Here is a 24,071-nt window from a genome sequence, read left to right as displayed (position 1 = left end):
AAGAATATATATGGTTTAGGGGTGGGGATCTTGACCGTTTACAAGATAAAACTCAAATTTATTTCCATGAACCAGTAACATAACACCAAAATAATTCTCTAAAATTAGATATGACTTAACCACTCATAAATCTCTAAAATTAGATATGATTTTATATCTATCAATTAAACACATCACTTTTCAAAACAAATAACTCAAACTTAATTACATAAACCAATAAAAAACCAGCAAAATACTTCTCTAAAATCAGATATCATGTTATATCTATTTCCATATTATAATCAAATTTAATTAATAGTTGCTAATATTGTTTCTTTCATGTGTCAAAAAATAATACAGATCTGCAACTTATCTATCAATGTCAAAAACTTTATCTCATAATAAAAATAGATTATTATCTAATTAAAAACAAGTTAAGATTCAGCACTTAAAGAACCCTATATATATTTAATTTATGTTCAAATATAACACACACAAACTGATTAATTTTCCCAGGGGACCTGCCCTTTATTTCATATGATTTGTTTTTTTTTGTCCCATACAAGGATATATATGGTTTAGGGGCGGGGATCTCAACCATTTACAAGTTCTTAAACAGGAAGAAGGTGGGAATGACCCCAAAGAACTCACCTTTTATTTCATTTCATTTGTTTTATTGTAACATACAAGAATATATATGGTTTCGCCGTGGGGATTTTGACCATTTACAAGTTTTCAAAAAAAAGGAGAGTAGGGGTTAACCCAGGGGACTTCCCCTAAATTTAATTTGCTTTAATTTATTGTCCCATATTATTAGTTACATAGTGTGCTAGTGACCCAATACGGTATATATGGGTTCAGTAGATTCCATATTGGGTGAGAGCGAAGCTCGAATCCCCATATGGAATTTACTGACCCCATATATACCGTATTACGTCACTAGTACACTATGTAACGAATTTATCTTACCGACTATCTTAACATGTGGCCTTAGACTAGTAACTTATTATAGTGATCAAGTCTTCAATACCGTTAGCATTAAGCAACTATACTTCCATTGATCATTCAAAAACAAATGCCAACAATAACAACTTGTTAGCTTTAAATGTTTTTTATGAATTTATTTCAATCTTTCATCGTCTGTTTAAACCTTTAAGATTTTTTCTCAGTACCGTTTTGTTTTATAAAGGGACGTAACACCACTACTAACCGTGTATTGAAATAAGCCCCGCCTACCTACTAACCTAATATGGAATATACACGGTCTCCACGCGGTTGCTTTTAACCAATCATATTCCTAGAAATGTATAGGAGGTAAGATAAAAGTACATATATGGTTTAGGGGTGGGGATCTCAACCGTTTACAAGTTTTCAAAAAGAAGGGGGTAGGGTTTACTCCCGTGGACTTCCCCTATATTTTATTTGATTTAATATATTGTCCAATACAAGAATATATATGGTTTCTGGGTGGGAATCTTGACCGTTTACAAGTTATCAAAAAAAAGGGGGGTAGGGGTTACCCCAATGGACTTTCCCTATATTTCAATCAGAAAACAGTAAATTTTCAAATAAATCTGTCACTCCAATGATTATCATATGCTAAAATATTTCAAAGATCTAATTAATAATGAAAATAAATCATTATCATATGCTGAAATATTTATAATATCTAATTGAACAGAACTATGGTTGTTTAACATAGTACTCTAACATAATTAATAATGTAATAATCTTCAAAATGTCTAATGATATAGCTTATAATCATTACCACCTAGGAAATAGATAATTTTCAAATAAATCTGTCCCTCCAATTTTTATTCTGAGATAAGACAAATCATAAAAGATAACAACAGTAAAATATTTAAAAATTCTACTTTTGGATATTAAAAATGAAGATAACTCACAAAAGAAAAAATACTAAAATCTTGAAAATTAATAGAGACCTTCATTAAGTCCCAGGAAACAACATATTTAAATTTGAAAAAAATTTGTTAAAGCGTTTTCATGTTAAGGGGGGAAAGCTGTTTGGCAGCCGCCAGAGCCGCCCAGCCGCCCGCCGTATATAACCATTTTAATAACCGATATTTCCTTCGAAAATCCGGTTAGAAACAAAACCCCCCCAAAAAAACAGGTGAAAGTCAAAGTTTTCATTGTAGCCGAATAGAACATTAAATTTTTACATTCATGAACAGATGAAATATACTGGAAATTATTCCTCGAAAGATAATACCAGTTGGTGTTATGTTGGTCCAAATTAAAGTAATTATAAGGCTCCAAGGAGCATCTAGGGGTCAAATTGGTCAGTAGTTTAACAAATCATCTCCTACAGATCTGTGGATTAAATATAATAAAACAAATTTGATTGATTTGTTCCTAATTGCAGGCCATTAACATGCACTTTTTAGTAAATATCAACTTATTGATTACATTAATAAGAACATTATCCACCTCATTAAGAATGAAAATTCACTGTCTTCTCTCTTCTCTTTATAAAGATAGAAAGCAAAAATGAATCGTCTCTAACGTATTGAACAGGGGTTAATTCAACTTTAACATTTGATACTAAACTAGGGCAGTATCCATTTTGGATGTCATTCCAGTACATTTCGTTTAACTAGAAGTAAGTTCTCAATTCAGCTATGAAAAGACAGTTTTGTCAAGAGAGATTTCTATTAAACTCTTTCTAACACACTTACATAGTTGTAAGTCAATTAAAGCGCATTGTGTAATGAAAAACATGCAAAATTTTGTTTCTATATAAATCTGCACAAAATAAATCTTTAAATGTGATAAAAGATTTCCCCCATAATCCCTGCTGAGGCCTACCTTATAGAATATTTGATGCTTAAGTTTTACACAGTCAAACTGAAATTGTTAAGTAAAACCTATTAATTATTTATATATATATTTATATACCTCTTTATCTAATGCATCCACTCAAAGGTATATATGGCAACCATCATTACATTTACTTTTCCAAAATGGTGGCCTACTCGTAAGTGATCTTCCGTTTATAAGTGATCAAGGTTAAATTTATACATTTAAATTACATTGTAAGTTTTTAAACTGTGCCGGATAACATGTTGATATAATATATGTTAATAATTATTTACCTTTATAGAACGATTTAAATTTTTGATGAAAGAAGTCTTGAATACGTCATGAACTAGAAAATGTATTTGTTAAATGCTACACTGTGTAAGGTATATGTTTTTCAACCTCATAGTCGCGTGTAAAAAAGCCCACTTTTACATCTTTTAAATTTTGATTGTGAATTTAAAGTTCATCATAACAATGACACAAATACAGCTGTGTATACCTTGAAAAGACTCTTGAATACAGACACACCTGTGCAATTGGAAACTTTTTTTTAACATAACTAAAAAAAAAGTTATCCGAAATTTGTGTTTAAGAAAGATTAAAAACTCTTTTTGGATTTGGATGGGGAATTTTTTTTTTTTTTTTTTTTTTACTAAAGGCGTAAAAATAAACTAAGTTGTGTAATATCTTTGTATTCCAAATGGTGAGGTTGAAATCATCCCTTCGTAAATTTTACGGACGCCATCACGAGTTGGTTGACCGTTTTGGAATAACCGTTTCACAGATGATATCGGATATGTTCCTTATGTCGTAACTACAATACCCTTCCCTTTTCACGAATGTGACCTACCGAATTAGACTATTTACCGGATTTGTAATGACATAAGCAACGCGACGGGTGCCACATGTGGAGCAGGATCTGCTTACCCTTCCGGAGCACCTGAGATCACCCCCAGTTTTTGGTGGGGTTCGTGTTGCTTAGTCTTTAGTTTTCTATGTTGTGTCATCTGTACTATTATTTGTCTGTTTGTCTTTTTATTTTTGGACATGGCGTTGTCAGTTTGTTTTCGATCTATGAGTTTGACTGTCCCTCTTGTATCGTTCGTCCCCCTTTTGAGATGCCCCCTCACAAATAAAAAAAAAGGAGAAAGAATACACCAAAGGGACACTCAAAGATCTTAAAATCATATTTCCCCTATATTTAACGACGAAAGGACAAACAAAATAAAACAAAAACATTACATAGAAAACTTAAGACTTTCGAAGATATGACTTCAACTTTACCACTTGGAACTCTTAATACAATAGCTTCCTTGTAAGCAGTAACCCTATATGAAAAAAAAATAATGATAGACAACGCAAGCCCTGGAATAGCGTATAAACTTAGAGGTGTATACTCTGTATGCAGGCGCTGCTTTAATATTGGTACACAGAAAATGGAAAGTTCACTATGGCAAATTGAAATCGTCTCTTTTGTCGTAAAGTTTAGTTCTCAATTACCCCTTACTGTAAATGTCTAGATGTATTCTAAGATATGAGGCAGACTTACTTGTATTTTTTTATCCTCTATTTCAAGTTCATTTAGATAGATGCAGTCAACATAGTCATCAAAGTTTGCATTATTAGGTAAAAGGACTTCATCTTTATAGCGGCAAGTGAAATTAAAGGATATATCCAGCTTCTCTTCGTTCTTTTAGAAGCTTTCTGTACGAGGTCTACCACATACGAATAGGGGATTAAGTCGGCAAGCAAGGAGAAACAGTTGGTTTCCATATATCTAGTGGACTCAATGCCTTATCACTTTTCCAACTGCACAAGGTTGTCGGTACTCGAAGTGTAAATAGTTATATTTGTCCATTTCTGATAATAAATTTGTTCAGTTGGTTTACAATATTATCTATAGATTGTTCAACCATTTTATTTGCTTTGCCCAACCGAATTTGCTTTTCTTTTTCTGCATTTAATTTCAAACTGAAAAAATTCATCCACACTAACATAATCAGCATCATCATATTTGATACCATACTAGAGTTATTATGTCCCTTTTCGCCATCAGTGACATGTATCGTGCTGTTGCTTTACATCAAAGATCCTCAACATTAATGGATACATTGTGATACCGTACTAGAGTTATCATGGTATTGTTCTTCATCTGTTAACATCTCGACACAATTGTGTACGAGCCGTATGTAGTGTGCTGTTGATTTTCATCATGTATATTTTGATACTGTTCTAGAGTTTTCATGGCAGTGTCCTTCATCTGTCGGAACCTTGCAATGATTTTGCACCAGTCACTTTTATCCTGTTGTTGTTTTACATATAATATTCTCCACATTGTGGGATAATTCAGTAAATTAATATTTAAGACCTTCTTAACTATTTTTTTTAGTTATAGAGATATATTTGTCGATTTTAATTTTGATCAGCGTGTTCCTCTTTAGTTTCTGTTGTAAACCAAATTGTTTTCGCTGATATTTATTGTCTGTTATATATTTTTTCATAAAACATTGGCATTTTTCAGACGTTTGAAATTTGTCATATTTTTCTACTTGAAAAAGTCATGGAAATTAGTTGGTTTACTGGAATCTATTTCACAATATTGTCTAGCACATCTATGAGTTCATCTCGGATACCATTAAGTTTAATTACATAGTTTGTATTTTGTTGAGACTAAATATTTTTATCTGATCCTTTCATGCTTTCTCATCTTGTTGATCATGCGAATTCTCTAATCTGATTTTTTTTTCTATCTCTGCTTCCGAGTGATTGTACTACCGATTTTTCGAATCATAATATAAAAAATGAAATAACAAATAAATACTGAACTTCAAGGTTAATTCAAATAGGAAAGTCCGTAAAGACTGACAGAACAAAAGGCTCGACTAGAAAAACAAACGGAACAACTGGAAAACAACTGGCATACTCCTGAATAACAGGATGCTCATTAACGGGGGAACAAAAAAACATATTCAAGAAAGGATGCAATCCAATATGTAGTATTTGGTTTAACATATGGAAACCACTTCCCTGCACAATCTTTTTTTATCTATTATTAGTAAAAGTGCTGGTTTTCTTATACCAGTGCCAAAGATTGAAAATGAATGATGATGTTCTTATAATATACCATATATTGGCTCTTGCAATTTTTTTTGGAGTAAATAGGCCATGACCAAAGATGTAGTGACCTCAAAAACAATAGGGATTTTCCTCTTAATATATGTGAGCATATTTTCAAGTAAGGTTGCAATCTATTAACTAGAGGTTTTATGTCAAATGTATGTGTTGCTCACTTAGGTTTATGTGCATTTCAACAATGAACACTCTCCGGCATTGTAGACCAGAATTTTATTCGCGTCTAAAATCTTTTTGTTGAACTTGTATTGTTGATAATTATTTTGTTTAGTGTTTCTCTATCTTCTATTGTTTTTGTCATAAACACAAAAAGGATAAAAATCGTCATTTCAGGGCAGAAACTCCTATTAAGAAGACAACTGACAATGTAATCTATACTGACTTATTTGCAGATTTTGCACCGCTGATCACATTTTCTTTTTAAAGTTTCTATCTATCTATTATCCTTTTCAAAATAAAAAGGCAAACACTCAAAAACACTGTAAACGTCCATTACGGACTATAACTTTATAAGGATGATTTCGGCAACATGAGTTATTAGTAGATTTGGTCTTGCTAATCGATTTTGCTTTCTATCTATCTATTTTAGTTTTCAAGCAAATTGACAAACACGTAAAAAGTAAAATCACAAAAATACTGAATTCCGAGGAAAATATTGGTAAAAATCATCATTCAAAGGCAACATCCAATAAGGAGTAAACTGACAATTTAAACTGTGGATCGTATTTGTAAATCTTCTCTTGCTGGTCATTTTTGCTATTTTAATATAATCATCATTAAAGGGCAATAACTCTAATAAGGAGTCAACTGACAATTTCAACTAAAGATCTCTTTTGTAGATCTTATCTTGTTGAACATTTTTGCCATTCAAACTATTCACCTATTATAGTTTTCAAGATAATAGGCAAAATTGCAAAAGTTGTCATCATAGGGTTATTACCTCAATAATGAGTCGACTGACAATTCCGGCATTGGGAATTATTGGTAAATCTGGTCTTGTTGATGTTTTATTCTGATTAAAGTTTCTGTCTTTCTTTTATACCGTTCAAGATAAAAGGCAAAAATTTGGAAAAAATGGTAAAATTCGTCATTTAATGGCAATATCTATTGTAAAATATTCTGACAGTTATGATGTAAAGGGACAGTGGTTAGATCACATCATTCTGAACATTGTTGCCCCCGGACTGAGGATGCCAAAGGATGGCAAAAGTTACTTGATTTAGCATCCAGTAACTAAATTCCTACATATTTCAATCTCGTTCAATTAATTTTGACCTTGGCCTCATACATAGTTTGCATTTAATCAATAGAGATTTACCTCTCATAGATCCAAGTGATATTCTTATCTGATAAAAAAAAATCTGAAAATCGCTTTCAGAACAAATTTTAATGTATTTTTAGTCATATTGACCTTGACATTAGACGTTGTGACCTCAGAATCAATAGGGAATATTGCTATCATTATATATGAACATATATCTATGTAAGGTTGCATTTCAAAATAAAGTAGTTGATTTAGCATTCTGAAACCAAAATAACTGAGACTGATGACCTGACAGTTCAAAAACGTTATAACCCTGCTACTTTATAGCCTAGGGTACCATAATCAATCCACTGAAAAGCACGATATCTAATCAAAACAGTAGTGAAGTAACCAATCTATTGAATAACATTATAAATAATGTCATGAATAACCGAAGAGCCAGTCTTGTGAAAAACTTATATAATGGTGAAAAACAGAACTATCAGTACCGATTATCAGGTTGTCTGCATATTGATATTGTAAAGTATCAGCTGAGAGTCACAATGTGATTTTTTTGGTCGAGTAAGCGCAGCGAACAATTTCAATAAGGTTTCATATTGTGTCGAGCATGTTAGAAACAAGTGTTTTCTTTGTTTCACCAGCAAACTGGAAGATGACGCGATTAGTTCGGGTCAAACTTATCAACGTCGGTTCATTCATTATGACGTCGGTGATATGTCCGTGTCCAAGTTATTAGGGCCAGTTCAACGTATTGGACGTCACAAAACCGTGATACTCAATTTTATGAAGCTGAGCAGTGATACAGACAGTTGGAACATCGATAAACCGTATAATCTGCATGTGGAGCAGGATCAGCTTACCCTTTCGGAGCACCTAAGATCACCCCCAGGTTTTGATGGGGTTCATGTTGCTCAGTCTTTAGTTTTCTATGTTGTGTTTTGTGTACTGTTGTTTGTCTTAGGTTTTTTTTTGACATGGCATTGTCAGTTTATTTTCGACATATGAGCTTGAATGTCCTTTGGTTTCTTTCGCCTCTCTCTAATAAATAGAGAGAAAACCAGACAAATCATATATGCTGTCTCATTATGGTTAATCTAAAATCTCCTTTTATCCATATCACAAAAAGAAGAACAGAACACCTAATTTCACTACAATCACATTCACAATCAGACTGAACAAAGTATTGTTTCTTAAAATTTTTATTTCATCTTCAGTATCTTTCAGACATTTATAGTAATTCACACACCCAAATATGTCTTACAATGTACATAATTACATAAATAGTTAGACTACATCTAATAATATATACATTCATAACAAAACCAGTGGTTAATCTGAACAATATCAGATAACTTATTTCACACTCTATTGCAGACAATGTAAACATCAGATACAATAGGAGTTGTGTTAACAATGGCTATTAAAAACAATTGTATTGGTCTATTGTGTACAATAGATTTTTGTCTGCATTTCATACTTATAGCCCGAAAATGGGTGTGTATTCACTTGATCAATAACCTGTAAATTTTGATAAAGTATTTTTTTTTATTTGAGTTTACATCAAGGAAGAAATGTCAAATACTCAAACATTTCCAGCTATACAAATTAGTGAATACTATAGATCTGAAGACCAATATTATATATTCAGGTCTTTTAACTGAATAATTTGGCAGACAAGATGGAGAGGGGCTTCGTTCTGATACCTATGTAAAAATTTATTTCAATTTCTCCAATTTTCTTCAATTAAACCTGTTCTGGGCAGTTGTATAAACTTTGGTAAACAAAATTCTGATTAAGTAGTTGGCATGAATTTTTCGTCCCAAATGTATTTTGAATATCAGGGTAGGGAGTCTTTCATTTAACTATTAGAGACACATTCTACTACTTTACCCTTTAAACTAAATTGAATTATCCACTAAAGATAAACTAGTAAAATGTTTGTAATTTGACTTAAGTTGTTCAACTTTATGACAAGTGAACTACTTTAATTGCTACTCTTTAAATCCATTTGAAAAGCAGAAAATTAACACAAAATCAATTGTTTTACTTTTCATCATTATTTATAAAATTAATTAAAAGCCTTACAAAGCAGGAGACCCATATAACAAATAGAGAAAAACAAAAACCAGAAAGCAAGACTACCATTCACGCAATTTCTGGTAGTTAAATAATTCTGACATCTGATTTCTGTGTGTTTGTTCCCCATCATTATGAAAAAAAAACCCAAAAGAAGGATGATGAATTACCTCTTCCAAAAAGGACATATTCATGGCATATCTCCAGAAATAGAGAATTTTATAGATGACAAAGATATTCCAAACTTTTATTTAACTCTCTAACCCAAGATTTTTTTTTCCTTTAAACCCTTTTAAGCATTGTAAGGATGGATAAACAACCAAACAATGACAAAAGTTCAACACTGGAAAAATCTTACAAGCTAGAGAAGTTTCAAACTGTCCTAGACAGGATTCTTGGCAGATTTCTATGAGAAGTCTGTATACTTTTTATTGTACAAATATACCACCACTGATCATTTCGAAATGGGAATTACATAAAATACAGAGTACATTAATTGGTTTCAGATCACAAAGAACACAGGATTCACATGCACAAAATTTCTTTCAAAAATTTTACATTAATTTTTGAGATTTTTTGTCCAATCAAATTTTTTTTGAATATGTTTCATTATTAACCTTTTAAAAATAAATAGGAGTCAGTTTTTAAAACAGGTGCAGTATGTTTAACCACTTATATCTAAATTATAAAAAAAACACCATACCATTAACAAACACATTTTCTTCAATCTATTATCACACAAGCAGGAACAATTCTATTATACAAGCACTGTCAAACTTGAGTCCTAACATTTTCACAAATTCATTATTTATAAAGAGCCATCACAATAGAATCTTTCTGTAAGCGTATGCATTGCACTCATGTTTAAAAAAGTAAATATTTAAGCACTAAAATTTATATGGATTGTTTTCCTATTAAAAAAGTGTTCTTTTAGAACCATCCGTTGGTGCAAAAATTATTCCTTATGAAAACCAAAATTGCTAAGGATTTGGGAACTATATATATATACCTTTGTATTACCTGAATTTTGTCTGAGAAATTTTGTTTTCAGCCACTACCAGTTTTTAACTACGCTAATGACCAGTAAGAAATATGGACAAATCTGAAATGTTACAGCATATACCTAACAAATAAAACCTTCATAGTATTAACAATAACAAGTGTTAACAGAAGTCTTTTATGATAAGAAACATTATGTCAACCAGATAATCACAGCCAAGGCATACAAATGATATGAAAACAACTCTTGGCAAATGTTTGAAATTTTTTGTACACATTCTCTATATTCTTTTGAAGAAAGCATTGCGCAACATTTACATTGAATTGATCCCAAAAAAACGTGAGAAAGAAAAAAAGGTCATGGTATGTTTCTAGATGTTTTATTTTTTTTAAATCATTGATGTGTATCCAATATTTCCTTTAAATCATACACATAATGCATTAGGCAATGTAAGTGTTTTTCAAGTTAAATACAGGATGTTATGAAGTATGTAGAATGCATGTAAAAGTCTTTTATCTAATAAAATCTAATATTGTATGGTTAAGTTATGACAGAGGATCTTCATTAATGACATACTTATAAAAATAATGAGATATGGTGTATTTTCTATTTAAGTGAGAAAAATTCATGTGGGGAAAAAACTGGACAATATATATATACATTTTAAGTGTAATTATGCACCATAATTGTCTGTAGTTGTTGAAAAAAGAAAAGGCTTCAATGCATTTGATAAATATTGCTGTTTCAAAATAATAAATTTTGACTCATTTTCATTCAAAATCCAGACAATATTACTATAAACCTAATATTTATCTTTGCATTTTTAGGGCCACACAAGGTTTTTTCAAGATTCTTAGCTTCTTTCAAAAAAAATATTGGGAGAAAGAGAGGATTTAAAATTCTTAATCACACTTTGATGGTTGGAAGAAATCTTTAAATAATTATTTGAAAATGTAAATTAAGATATACCCCAACCATTAGTTTATTCTTTTTATTCTGTTCCAGCTGATCACATGCAAGATCAAAATCTATTCCATTAACAACTTTACCTTTAATAATTTGAATGATAGATAAACACCATAAACATTTAGGTAGGAAGTCATTAAAACCCATCAGTCAAAGGAAGCTCTTTAGCAAAGCTCGAACAATGCATAAAAATTCAGTTTTACAGATCGTATCTACCAATACATACTATCTTCCCTTTCATAACATTTCCTTAAAGTCACATTAAAATATCATCGTAAAAATTTCTGAATCTCTTTTTATCCCTTAAAGCAACATTTGCATTGCTTGTACAAAGAACTCATGATTGGGTCCTGAATGCTTTCTGTAATTTGCTGAACTAGCACTAAGTCGCTGTTATCGGAGAGCCTTGGTAATTCTGTATACTATAAAACCAAAAACTGTCGCCATAGCAAGTCCGACTCCAATTTTCATAAACAGTCTATCATTCTGTAAAACAACATCTCTCACATGTCTGAAATAAACAAAAAACAACTTATATTTCAAGAATTTAATAACATGAGATTAAAAGATTAAGGATAATATGACAATAAATCCAAAATTACTACAAATAAAGTTAAAGATTAAGAGATTTTGATAAATTATTTCCATCAGATTTGTTTTGTAAATCATTCTCATTGTAGATCAGAATGCATAAACATGAATATGACAAAATTATTTTGACATTTAATGCAATAAGGGCCTGTTAAATGTTAATTTACTAGAAAAGAAATAAAATAACTGTTCTTATTTTTTTTTTTAATTTTTTTAATTACCAGATACAGATACTTTATTTGCTAATCAAAGCGTCCACAAAGAGCAGAATAACACCTAATTTTGTACAAAAAGTGCAACATTTACCATGATTTCTAAATCATGCTCTTTTACAACATTACATGACAATAACAGGAAATTTAACTTTCAAAGCTAACAGTTTTCTTAAAGTCCGTAAATTTTTTATACGCCATTAAATGAGACTACTTAAATTCATACTGAAAAATGAACATTACCAATTAACTTAATCGGTAATGTTCATTTTTTCAGTATGGCTAATAAAGGAGGAAGAAAACTAAATTTGTGAGTTTTTGAACTTTAAAAGTTTTACAGAAAAATTGAAAATGTATCTTTTTACATAAAACATGCTACATATAAATCCAAATAATAACATAAAATTCTCAGTACACATTTTTTGTGGGATACCAATTTTCATTGATTTCATGGATACAAGTGAACAAGGAATCTAAATCTATTGTATTGAAGATTTACCAGGCGTTGGTTCACTGTCGTTTGTAAGGAATTTAAATGTTCAACGACTTTAGCAAAATCCGCAAAATCAAATATCTAGGAAAATGCAAGTTTTCATTTATCCAAAAAAATTTGGTACCCACGAAAATAAATGAATTCACTGTATTATGTTCTATTCATTTTATTATTCTACTCTTTAAAGATAATAAAAAAAAAATGTGTTAAGTACCAAAATACAGGTTTTTAACTTAAACATGCTGACAAGTCTTTCCCAAGTCAGGAACCTTGCAATATGGTGTTATTGTTCATGACTTAATATTTTTAGGGAATTTCTTTTAATGATGCAGTCTCCTAGGCTTACACCCTAAAACTATCATTTATATATCAACTAGTCAAACCTGCCATAAATTAAAGGTCACCTCTATTAAGCTAAAAACTTGTAGTAGTACTAATGCACTTTGAACCTCAGTTCAATGATCACCTCTCTTATGAGGTTAAATTTCTCTGGTCAACCGTGTGACCTTTATATATATATACAGGTTTGACTAATTATTTTCCATGTTCTGATAGTTCAATAAAATGTTAATATACAGTTAAATCTGTTGAAACTGACCTTATAAAAATTTGTTACCTGTCTTAACTGAACACTTTGTCACCTGTCTAAATTGAACCCTACATAAATTTACATCGGTTTAAAGTGGACACAGTGTACATTTTTCACCTGTATAAACTGAATCTATTACTATTTAGACATGTTATGAATATTCCTTTGTAATTTTAACTGTTTAAACCCCAACATTTACTTTTTCTGTAACAAATGTTTAGTCCCACATGTGTCCCACGGGGAATCAGTTTAGACAAGTTTAAGTGTAGTTGTTGTATGTTAATAAAGATAAGGTCTTAAAAGTAAATAAACCAATAAGAGGATAGCAAAGATAAAAGAATATTAGCATTAATGCAGTAATGAGTCTCTATTGAATTAAGATAAAGGCATTAATTAAAGTTACAAATAATTAGTTTATTGAAAAAGTAATATGTTTTAGCAATATGAACTGGTTTTTATAAAATGCAAGATGTTATAACCTTTTATATATCTTTTTTACAAAACCATTAAAATTAAAAGACTAAATTGATGTAGCTTGGTGAGGTCATTTTGACAGTCAAGTAAATACATGTAAGTAAATTCCAATGCAATTTAAGATATTCTAAAGTGGTTACAAAGCTGTATATATATATAGCAAGTGTCATGTACATGCATGAAGCGTGAAATTCAGTAAAAATATGGTCCACAGCCAGGCTTTCCTTGCCATAACCTGACAACCTTGCTGGTGTCAAAGTCACCAAGTATCTGTCCCCTAAGGAATCGCTAGACTGCTCTGTAGGCACTAAGGCAGTCATTGCATTACATATGCCTTCATTATTAAAGTACTGATATTAATTAATTTCTTATTCCAGGATACAATTTAGTTACTGGTTAGTTTGTATCCAGCTTGGCTATATAGATAATGACAGTACGGAAAAAGGACCAGTACAACACCTCATGATATAACATACAGCCTGAGAGTTTAACTTCTAATAAAATGCTCCCGCAGGGCGCAGCTTGATACGACCGCAGAGGTCGAACCCTGAACAGTTGGGGCAAGTATGGACACAACATTCAAGCTTGATACAGCTTTGCATTTGGATTGTGATTAAATATTTGACACAGCATAGGTTTCTGACACAGAATGAATGTGGTCTAAGAACTTAAAAATTTTAAATTGGACATTCACCTATTATGGTCCAATATCCAAAATCTAAATACATGGTTAGATTCAGCATATCAAAGAACCCCAAGAATTCAATTTTTGATGAAATCAAACAAAGTTTAATTTTGGACCCTTTTGACCTCAATGTGGACAAAGTTGATAACGGGGCCCAAAAATCAAAAATCTAAATACATGGTTAGATTCAGCATATCAAAGAACCCCATATATTCAATTTTTGATGAAATCAAACAAAGTTTAATTTTGGACCCCGATTTGGACAAACTTGAAAACTGGGCCCATAATCAAAAATCTAAATACATGTTTAGATTCAGCATATCAAAGAACCCTAAGAATTCAATTTATGTTAAAATCAAACTAAGTTTAATTTTGGACCCTTTGGACCTTAATGTAGACCAATTTGAAAACGGAACCAAAAATTAAGAATCTAAATACACGGTTAGATTCGGCATATCAAAGAACCCCAATAATTCAATTTTTGATGAAATCAAACAAAGTTTAATTTTGGACCCTTTGGACCTCAATGTGGACCAATTTAAAAACGGGGCCCAAAATCCAAAAACTAAATACACGGTTAGATTCAGCATATTAAAGAACCCCAAGAATTCAAGAATAAAACCCCATTGAAATTGGTCAAGAAATAAGCAATTTATACGAAGTATCTTCTTTTGCACAATACTGTGCAATTAAATATTTCTTGCTATTGCGCAATACTGTACAATTGACAATTTCTTGCTATTGCGCAATATTGTGCTATTGGATATTTCTTGCTATTGCGCAATACTGTGCAATTGAAGATTTCTTGCTATTGCGCAATACTGTTCAATTGAAGATTTCTGGCTATTGTGCAATACTGTTCAATTGAAAATTTCTTGCTATTGCACAATACTTATTATATAATAATTTACACATCCTGTTTGGTGTGTATCTCCTACCATATCATTATAATTTGCTTGTTAAATATAAATCAGAAATAACCAACTTAAAATGGAAAATTTTAAAAGAAAAAAAAAAAGGAACAAAAGAAAAAAAAGGAAAAAAAAAAAAAAACCCTCCCAAATTTTTTGAACCCCCTTATGATTCATCACCCCCAAACTCAATCCCAGCCTTCCCTTTGTGGTATGGTACCTTGCAGTACAATTTCAGAGAGATCCATACACTTGAACACAAGTTATTGTCTGGAAACTAGAAAAATGTGTTTTTTTGGCCCCTTTTTGGCCCCCAATTCCTAAACGTTTCGGCAATTACCCCCAAACTCAATTCCAGCTTTCCCTTTGTGATATGGAACCTTGTAGTACAATTTCAGAAAGATCCATACACTTACACACAAGTTATTGTCATGAAACTAGAAAAATGCTTGTTTTTTGCCCCTTTTTTGGTCCCTAATTCCTAAAATTTTGAGGCAATTACCCCCAAAATCAATCCCAGCATTCCTTTTGTGATATGGAACCTTGTGGTACAATGTCAGAGAGATCCATACACTAACACAAAAGTTATGTCTGGAAGTTACAAAAATGCTTATTTTTGGCCCCTTTTTGGCCCCTAATTCCTTAACTGTTGGTACCATAACCCTTAAAACCAATCCCAACCTTCTTTTTGTTGTATTGAACCTTGTGGTAAAATTTCATAGAGATCCATTCACTTAAACTAAAGTTAGAGTGCGAAAACCAATGTGTCTTCGGACGACGCCAGAGGACGCCAGACGACGACGACAAAGACGATGACGACGCCAACGTCATACCAATATACGACCACAAAAATTTTTTTGCGGTCGTATTAAAAAAGGAGTTATTTCCCATATATAAATATATATTATATTTTGTAAAAGATAATAATTATAGTTTTAACCCTTTCATCATGTTTTTTTTTTATTAAAACATCAAGTTCATTTAATAAGGTCATTATTTTAAAGCAATCTATATATAGTACATTACGCGGGGGACTAAAAGGTTTCATATTGTGTCGAGCATGTTAGAAACAAGTGTTTTCTTTGTTTCACCAGCAAACTGGAAGATGACGTGACAAGTTCGGGTCAAACTTATCAACGTCCGGTTTCATTCATTAGGACGTCAGTGATATGTCCGTGTCAAAGTTATTAGGGCCATGTCAACATATTGGACGTCACAAAGCCGTGATACACAATTTTAAAAAGCTGAGCAGAGTGATACAGACAGTGGGAACACCGATAAATCCTATAATCTGCATGTGGAGCAGGATCTGCTTACCCTTTTGGAACACCTAAGATCACCCCCGGTTTTAATGGGGTTCGTGTTGTTCAGTCTTTAATTTTCTATGTTGTGTTTTTGTGTACTGTTGTTTGTCTTAAGGTGGTTTTTTTTTTGCTATTGAATTATCAGTTTATTTTCGACTTATGAGCTTGAATGTCCCTTTAGTTACTTTCGCCTCTCTTTTATAAAAAGAGAGAAAACCAGACAATCATGTGATGGTGTCTCATTATGGTTAATCCAAAATCTCCTTGTATCCATATCACAAAAAGAAGGACAGTCCAATTTTTTTAACAGAACACCTAATTTCACTACAATCACATTCACAATCAGACTGAACAAAGTATTGTTTCTTAAAATTTTTATTTCATCTTCAGTATCTTTCAGACATTTATAGTAATTCACACACCCAAATATGACTTACAATGTACATAATTGCATAAATAGTTAGACTACATCTAATAATATATACATTCATAACAAAACCAGTGGTTAATCTGAACAATATCAGAACTTATTTCACACTCTATTGCAGACAATGTAAACATCAGATACAATAGGCTATTAAAAACAATTGTATTGGTCTATTGTGTACAATAGATTTTTGTCTGCATTTCATACGTATAGCACGAAAATGGGTGTGTATTCACATGATCAATAACCTGTAAATTTTGATAATATTTATTTTATTTGAATTTACATCAAAGAACGTCAAATACTCAAACATTTCCAGCGATACAAATTATTGAATACTATAGATTTGAAGACCAATATTATATATTTAGGTCTTTTAACTGACTAATTTGGCAGACAAGATGGAGAGATCTTCGTCCTGATACCTATGTAAAAACTTTTTTCAATTTCTCCAATTTTCTTCAATTAAACCTGTTCTGGGCAGTTGCATAAACTTTGGTAAACAAAATGCTGATTAGGTAGTTGGCATGAATTTTTCGTCCCAAATGTAAAAAGAATATCAGGGTAGGGAGTCTTTCATTTAACTATTAGAGACACATATTCTACTACTTTACCCTTTAAACTAATTTGAATTATCCACTTAAGATAAACCAGTAAAATGTTTGTAATTTGACTGAAATTGTTTAACTTTATGACAAGTGAACTACTTTAACTGCTACTCTTTAAATCCATTTGAAAAGCAGAAAATAAATCAAATCTATTGTTTTTATTTTCATTATTATCTATTAAATTAATTAAAAGCATTACAAAGCAGTGACCCTTATAACAAATAGTGAAACACAGTATACTATTTATTGTACAAATATACCATCACTGATCATCTCGAAATAGGATACTACATAAAATACAGAGTACATTAATTGGTTTCAGATCACAAAGCACACAGGAAAGACTGCATGCACAAAATTTCTTGCAAACAAATTTACATTAATTTCCTTGAGGTTTTTGTCCAATTATAGTTTTTCAATAGGTTTTATTTTTACGCCTTAGATCAGGTGCAGTATGTTTAATCACTTATATCTCAATTTATTAAAAAAAAAACAACCAAACCACTAACAAAGATTTTTTCTTCCAATCTATTATCACACAAACGAGAAAAATTCTATTATACAAGCACTGGTATACTGTCCACAAATTCATTATTTATAAAAAGCCTTTACTATAGAATCCTTCTGTAAGCATTGCACTCATGTTTAAAAAAGTAAATATTCAAGCACTAAAACTTATATGGATTGTTTTCCTATTAAAAAAAAATGTTCTTTTAAAACCATGCATCTGTTGGCACAAAAATTATCCCTTATGGAAACCAAAATTGCTAAGGATTTGAGAACTATTCCTTTGTATTACCTGAATTTTGTCTGAGCAATTTTGTTTTCAGCCACAACCAGTTTTTCACTAAGCCTAAAATAAAGCTTTATATTATAATGACCAGTAAGAAATGTGGACAAATCTGAAATGTTATAGCATATACCTAACAAATAAAACCTTCATAGTATTATCAATAACAAGAGTTAACAGAGGTCTTTATGATAAGAAACATTATGTCAACCTGATAATCACAGCCAAGGCATACAAATGATATGAAAACAACTCTTGGCTAATGTTTGAAATTTTTTGTACACATTCTCTATATTCTTTTGAAGAAAGCATTACACAACATTCACATTGAATTGATCCCAAAAAAACGTGAGAAAGAAAAAAAAAGGTCATGGTATGTTTCTAGATGTTTTATGTTTTTTTAAATCATTGATGTGTATCTAATATTTCCTTTAATTCATACACATATTGCATTAGGCAATGTAAGTGTTTTTCAAGTTAAATACAGGATGTTATGAAGTATGTAGAATGTATGTAAAAGTCTTTTATCTAATAAAATCTAATATTGTATGGTAAAGTTATGACAGAGGATCTTCATTAATGACATACTTATGAAAATAATGAGATATGGTGTATTTTCTATTTAAGTGAGAAAAATTCATGTGGGGAAAAAACTGGACAATATATATATATACATTTTAAGTGTAATTATGCACCATAATTGTCTGCACTTGTTGAAAAAAGAAAAGGCTTCAATGCATTCGATAAATATTGCTGTTTCAAAATAATAAATTTTGACTCATTCTCATTCAAAATCCAGACAATATAACTATAAACCTAAAATTTATCTTTGCATTTTAGGGCCACACATGTTTTTTTAAGATTCTTAGCTTCCTTCCAAAAAAATATTGGGAGAAAGAGAGGATTTAATATTCTTAATCACACATTGAAGGTTGCAAGAAATCTTTAAATAATTATTGGAAAATGTAAATTAAGATATACTCAAACCATTAGTTTATTCTTTTTATTCTGTTCCAGCTGATCACATACAAGGTTAAAATCTATTCCATTAACAACCTTACTTTTACTACTTTGAATGATAGATAAACACCACAAACATTTAGAAAGTCATTAAAACCCATCAGTCAAAGGAAGCTCTTTAGCAAAGCTGGAACAATGCATAAAAATTCAGTTTTACAGATTGTATCTACCAATACATACTATCTTCCCTTTCATAACATTTCCTTAAAGTCATATTAAAATATCATCGTAAAAATTTCTGAATCTCTTTTTATCCCTTAAAGCAACATTTGCATCGCTTGTGCAAAGAACTCATGATTGGGTCCTGAATGCTTTCTGTAGTTTGCTGAACTAGCAATAAGTCGCTGTTATCGGAGAGCCTTTGTAATTCTGTATACTATAAAACCAAAAACTGTCGCCATAGCAAGTCCGACGCCAATTTTCATAAACAGTCTATCGTTCTGTAAAACAACATCTCTCACATGTCTGAAATAAAGAGAAAAAAAAATAAATTTCAAGAATTTAATAACATTAGATCAAAAGATTAAATGAGAATTAATCCAAATCCAGTTAAAGATTAAGAGATTTTGATAATTCATTACCATCAGATTTGTTTTGTAAATTATTCTCATTGTAGATCAGAATGCATAAACATGGATATGATAAAATTATTTTGACATTTAAAGCAATTAGGGCCTGTTAAATGTTAATTTCCTAGAATAAAAAATAAAATAACTGTTCTTATTTTTTAATATTTTTTTTTAATTACCAGATACAGATACTTTATTTGCTAATCAAAGCGTCCACAAAGAGCAGAATAACACCTAATCTTGTACAAAAAGTGCAATATTTACCATGATTTCTTAATCATGCTCTTTTACAACATTACATGACAATGACATGAAATTTAACTTTCAAAGCTCACACTCGAACCTTACAGTTTTCTAAAATCACGTAAATTTTTATACGCCATTAAATGAGACTACTTAAATTCATACTGAAAAATGAACATTACCAATTAAGTTAATTTGTAATGTTCATTTTTCAGTATGGCTAATAAAGGAGGAAGAAAACTAAATTTGTGAGTTTTTGAACTTTAAAAGTTTTACAGAAAATGTATCTTTTTACATAAAACATGCTACATATAAATCCAAATAATAACATAAAATTCTCAGTACACATTAAACAAGTTAAATTATGAGCATCTAAATTTTAGAATTCAAATACAGCACACTTCAGTTCAGCTATTTTTCAAAACCATTTTCATGTGTTTATTTTTCTGTGAAAATAGTGAGATTGTTGTATTAATGGCAATGAGACCAATATCCACCAGAGACCAAAGTCCACCAGAGACCAAAATCCACCAGAGACCAAAGGATGTATATGTAAGCAATTACTGTAAATTCATGATTTTTTGTGGGATACCAATTTTCATTGATTATCTGGGTACAGGTGAACAAGGAATCTAAATCTATGCTATTGAAGATTTACCAGGCGATGGTTCACTGTCGTTTGTAAGGAATTTAAATGTTCAACGACTTTAACAAAATCCGCAAAATCAAATATCTAGGAAAATGCAAGTTTTCATTTATCCAAAAAAATTTGGTACCCACGAAAATAAATGAATTCACTGTATTATGTTCTGTTCATTTTATTATTCTACTCTTTAAAGATAATAAAAAGAAATGTGTTAAGTACCAAAATACAGGTTTTTAACTTAAACATGCTGACAAGTCTTTCCCAAGTCAGGAACCTTGCAATATTGTGTTATTGTTCATGACTTAATATTTTTAGGGAATTTCTTTTAATGATGCAGTCTCCTAGGCTTACACCCTAAAACTATCATTTATATATCAACTAGTCAAACCTGCCATAAATTAAAGGTCACCTCTATTAAGCTAAAAACTTGTAGTAGTACTAATGCACTTTGAACCTCAGTTCAATGTTCACCTCTCTTATGAGGTTAAATTTCTCTGGTCAACCGTGTGACCTTTATATATATATACAGGTTTGACTAATTATTTTCCATGTTCTGATAGTTCAATAAAATGTTAATATACAGTTAAATCTGTTGAAACTGACCTTATAAAAATTTGTTACCTGTCTAAACTGAACACTTTGTCACCTGTCTAAATTGAACCCTACATAAATTTACATCGGTTTAAAGTGGACACAGTGTACATTTTTCACCTGTCTAAACTGAATCTATTACTATTAAGACATGTTATGAATATTCCTTCGTAATTTTAACTGTTTAAACCCCAACATTTACTTTTTCTGTAACAAATGTTTTAGTCCCACATGTGTCCCACGGGGAATCAGTTTAGACAAGTTTAAGTGTAGTTGTTGTATGTTAATAAAGATAAGGTCTTAAAAGTAAATAAACCAATTAGAGGATAGCAAAGATAAAAGAATATTAGCATTAATGCAGTAATGAGTCTCTATTGAATTAAGATAAAGGCATTAATTAAAGTTACAAATAATTAGTTTATTGAAAAAGTAATATGTTTTAGCAATATGAACTGAGATATTCTAAAGTGGTTACAAAGCTGTATATATATATAGCAAGTGTCATGTACATGCATGAAGCGTGAAATTCAGTAAAAATATGGTCCACAGCCAGGCTTTCCTTGCCATAACCTGACAACCTTGCTGGTGTCAAAGGCACCAAGTATCTGTCCCCTAAGGAATCGCTAGACTGCTCTGTAGGCACTAAGGCAGTCATTGCATTACATATGCCTTCATTATTAAATTACTGATATTAATTAATTTCTTATTCCAGGATACAATTTAGTTACTGGTTAGTTTGTATCCAGCTTGGCTATATAGATAATGACAGTAAGGATCTGCTTACCCTTTTGGAACACCTAAGATCACCCCCGGTTTTAATGGGGTTCGTGTTGCTCAGTCTTTAATTTTCTATGTTGTGTTTTTGTGTACTGTTGTTTGTCTTAAGGTGGTTTTTTTTTGCTATTGAATTAGTTTATTTTCGACTTATGAGCTTGAATGTCCCTTTAGTTACTTTCGCCTCTCTTTTATAAAAAGAGAGAAAACCAGACAATCATGTGATGGTGTCTCATCATGGTTAATCCAAAATCTCCTTTTATCCATATCACAAAAAGAAGGACAGTCCAAATTTTTTAACAGAACACCTAATTTCACTACAATCACATTCACAATCAGACTGAACAAAGTATTGTTTCTTAAAATTTTTATTTCATCTTCAGTATCTTTCAGACATTTATAGTAATTCACACACCCAAATATCACTTACAATGTACATAATTACATAAATAGTTAGACTACATCTAATAATATATACATTCATAACAAAACCAGTGGTTAATCTGAACAATATCAGAACTTATTTCACACTCTATTGCAGACAATGTAAACATCAGATACAATAGGCTATTAAAAACAATTGTTTTGGTCTATTGTGTACGATAGATTTTTGTCTGCATTTCATACATATAGCACGAAAATGGGTGTGTATTCACATGATCAATAACCTGTAAATTTTGATAATATTTTTTTTATTTGAATTTACATCAAAGAATGTCAAATACTCAAACATTTCCAGCGATACAAATTATTGAATACTATAGATTTGAAGACCAATATTATATATTTAGGTCTTTTAACTGACTAATTTGGCAGACAAGATGGAGAGGGGCTTCGTTCTGATACCTATGTAAAAACTTTTTTCAATTTCTCCAATTTTCTTCAATTAAACCTGTTCTGGGCAGTTGCATAAACTTTGGTAAACAAAATGCTGATTAGGTAGTTGGCATGAATTTTTCGTCCCAAATGTAAAAAGAATATCAGGGTAGGGAGTTTTTCATTTAACTATTAGAGACACATATTCTACTACTTTACCCTTTAAACTAATTTGAATTATCCACTAGAGATAAACTAGTAAAATGTTTGTAATTTGACTGAAATTGTTTAACTTTATGACAAGTGAACTACTTTAACTGCTACTCTTTAAATCCATTTGAAAAGCAGAAAATAACTCAAATCTATTGTTTTTATTTTCATTATTATCTATTAAATTAATTAAAAGCATTACAAAGCAGTGACCCTTATAACAAATAGTGAAACACAGTATACTATTTATTGTACAAATGTACCACCACTGATCATCTCGAAATAGGATATTACATAAAATACAGAGTACATTAATTGGTTTCAGATCACAAAGCACACAGGAAAGACTGCATGCACAAAATTTCTTGCAAACAAATTTACATTAATTTCCTTGAGGTTTTTGTCCAATTATAGTTTTTCAATAGGTTTTATTTTTACGCCTTAGATCAGGTGCAGTATGTTTAATCACTTATATCTCAATTTATTAAAAAAAAAACAACCACCAAACCACTAACAAAGATTTTTTCTTCCAATCTATTATCACACAAACGAGGAAAATTCTATTATACAAGCACTGGTATACTGTCCACAAATTCATTATTTATAAAAAGCCTTTACTATAGAATCCTTCTGTAAGCATTGCACTCATGTTTAAAAAAGTAAATATTCAAGCACTAAAATTTATATGGATTGTTTTCCTATTAAAAAAAAATGTTCTTTTAAAACCATGCATCTGTTGGTGCAAAAATTATCCCTTATGGAAACCAAAATTGCTAAGGATTTGAGAACTATTCCTTTGTATTACCTGAATTTTGTCTGAGCAATTTTGTTTTCAGCCACAACCAGTTTTTCACTAAGCCTAAAATAAAGCTTTATATTAT

The 24,071-nt window shown here is 30.8% G+C and overlaps 2 protein-coding genes across 11 annotated transcripts in view; both read right to left on the bottom strand.

Annotated features, from left to right (window-relative positions):
• The window catches only part of LOC127709658 (uncharacterized), a 29,567-nt gene extending 26,572 nt beyond the window's left edge, over window positions 1-2,995 (bottom strand). The window contains exon 1 of the mRNA XM_052215272.1: window positions 2,896-2,995. The gene's annotated coding sequence lies outside the window, so the exon portion shown is untranslated. The remainder of the gene's footprint in view (window positions 1-2,895) is intronic.
• Window positions 2,996-8,378: 5,383 nt separating this feature from the next.
• LOC127709664 (mitochondrial Rho GTPase 1-A-like) overlaps window positions 8,379-24,071 on the bottom strand; it is a 55,831-nt gene continuing 40,138 nt past the window's right edge. For 3 of the 10 annotated variants that reach the window (XM_052215283.1, XM_052215284.1, XM_052215291.1), the window contains one exon: window positions 8,379-11,073. Coding sequence is in view for 5 of the 10 variants with exons in the window: in XM_052215290.1 (XP_052071250.1) it covers window positions 19,689-19,806 (118 nt within the window). In the remaining 5 variants the exon portion in view is untranslated. The other 7 variants (XM_052215287.1, XM_052215293.1, XM_052215289.1 and 4 more) reach the window with 5 other exon arrangements.

The sequence above is a fragment of the Mytilus californianus genome, unplaced genomic scaffold (genome assembly GCF_021869535.1).
Source record: "Mytilus californianus isolate M0D057914Y unplaced genomic scaffold, xbMytCali1.0.p SCAF_7, whole genome shotgun sequence".
NCBI classification, from domain to species: Eukaryota; Metazoa; Mollusca; class Bivalvia; order Mytilida; family Mytilidae; genus Mytilus; species Mytilus californianus.
This window is presented reverse-complemented; position numbering and strand designations above follow the sequence as displayed.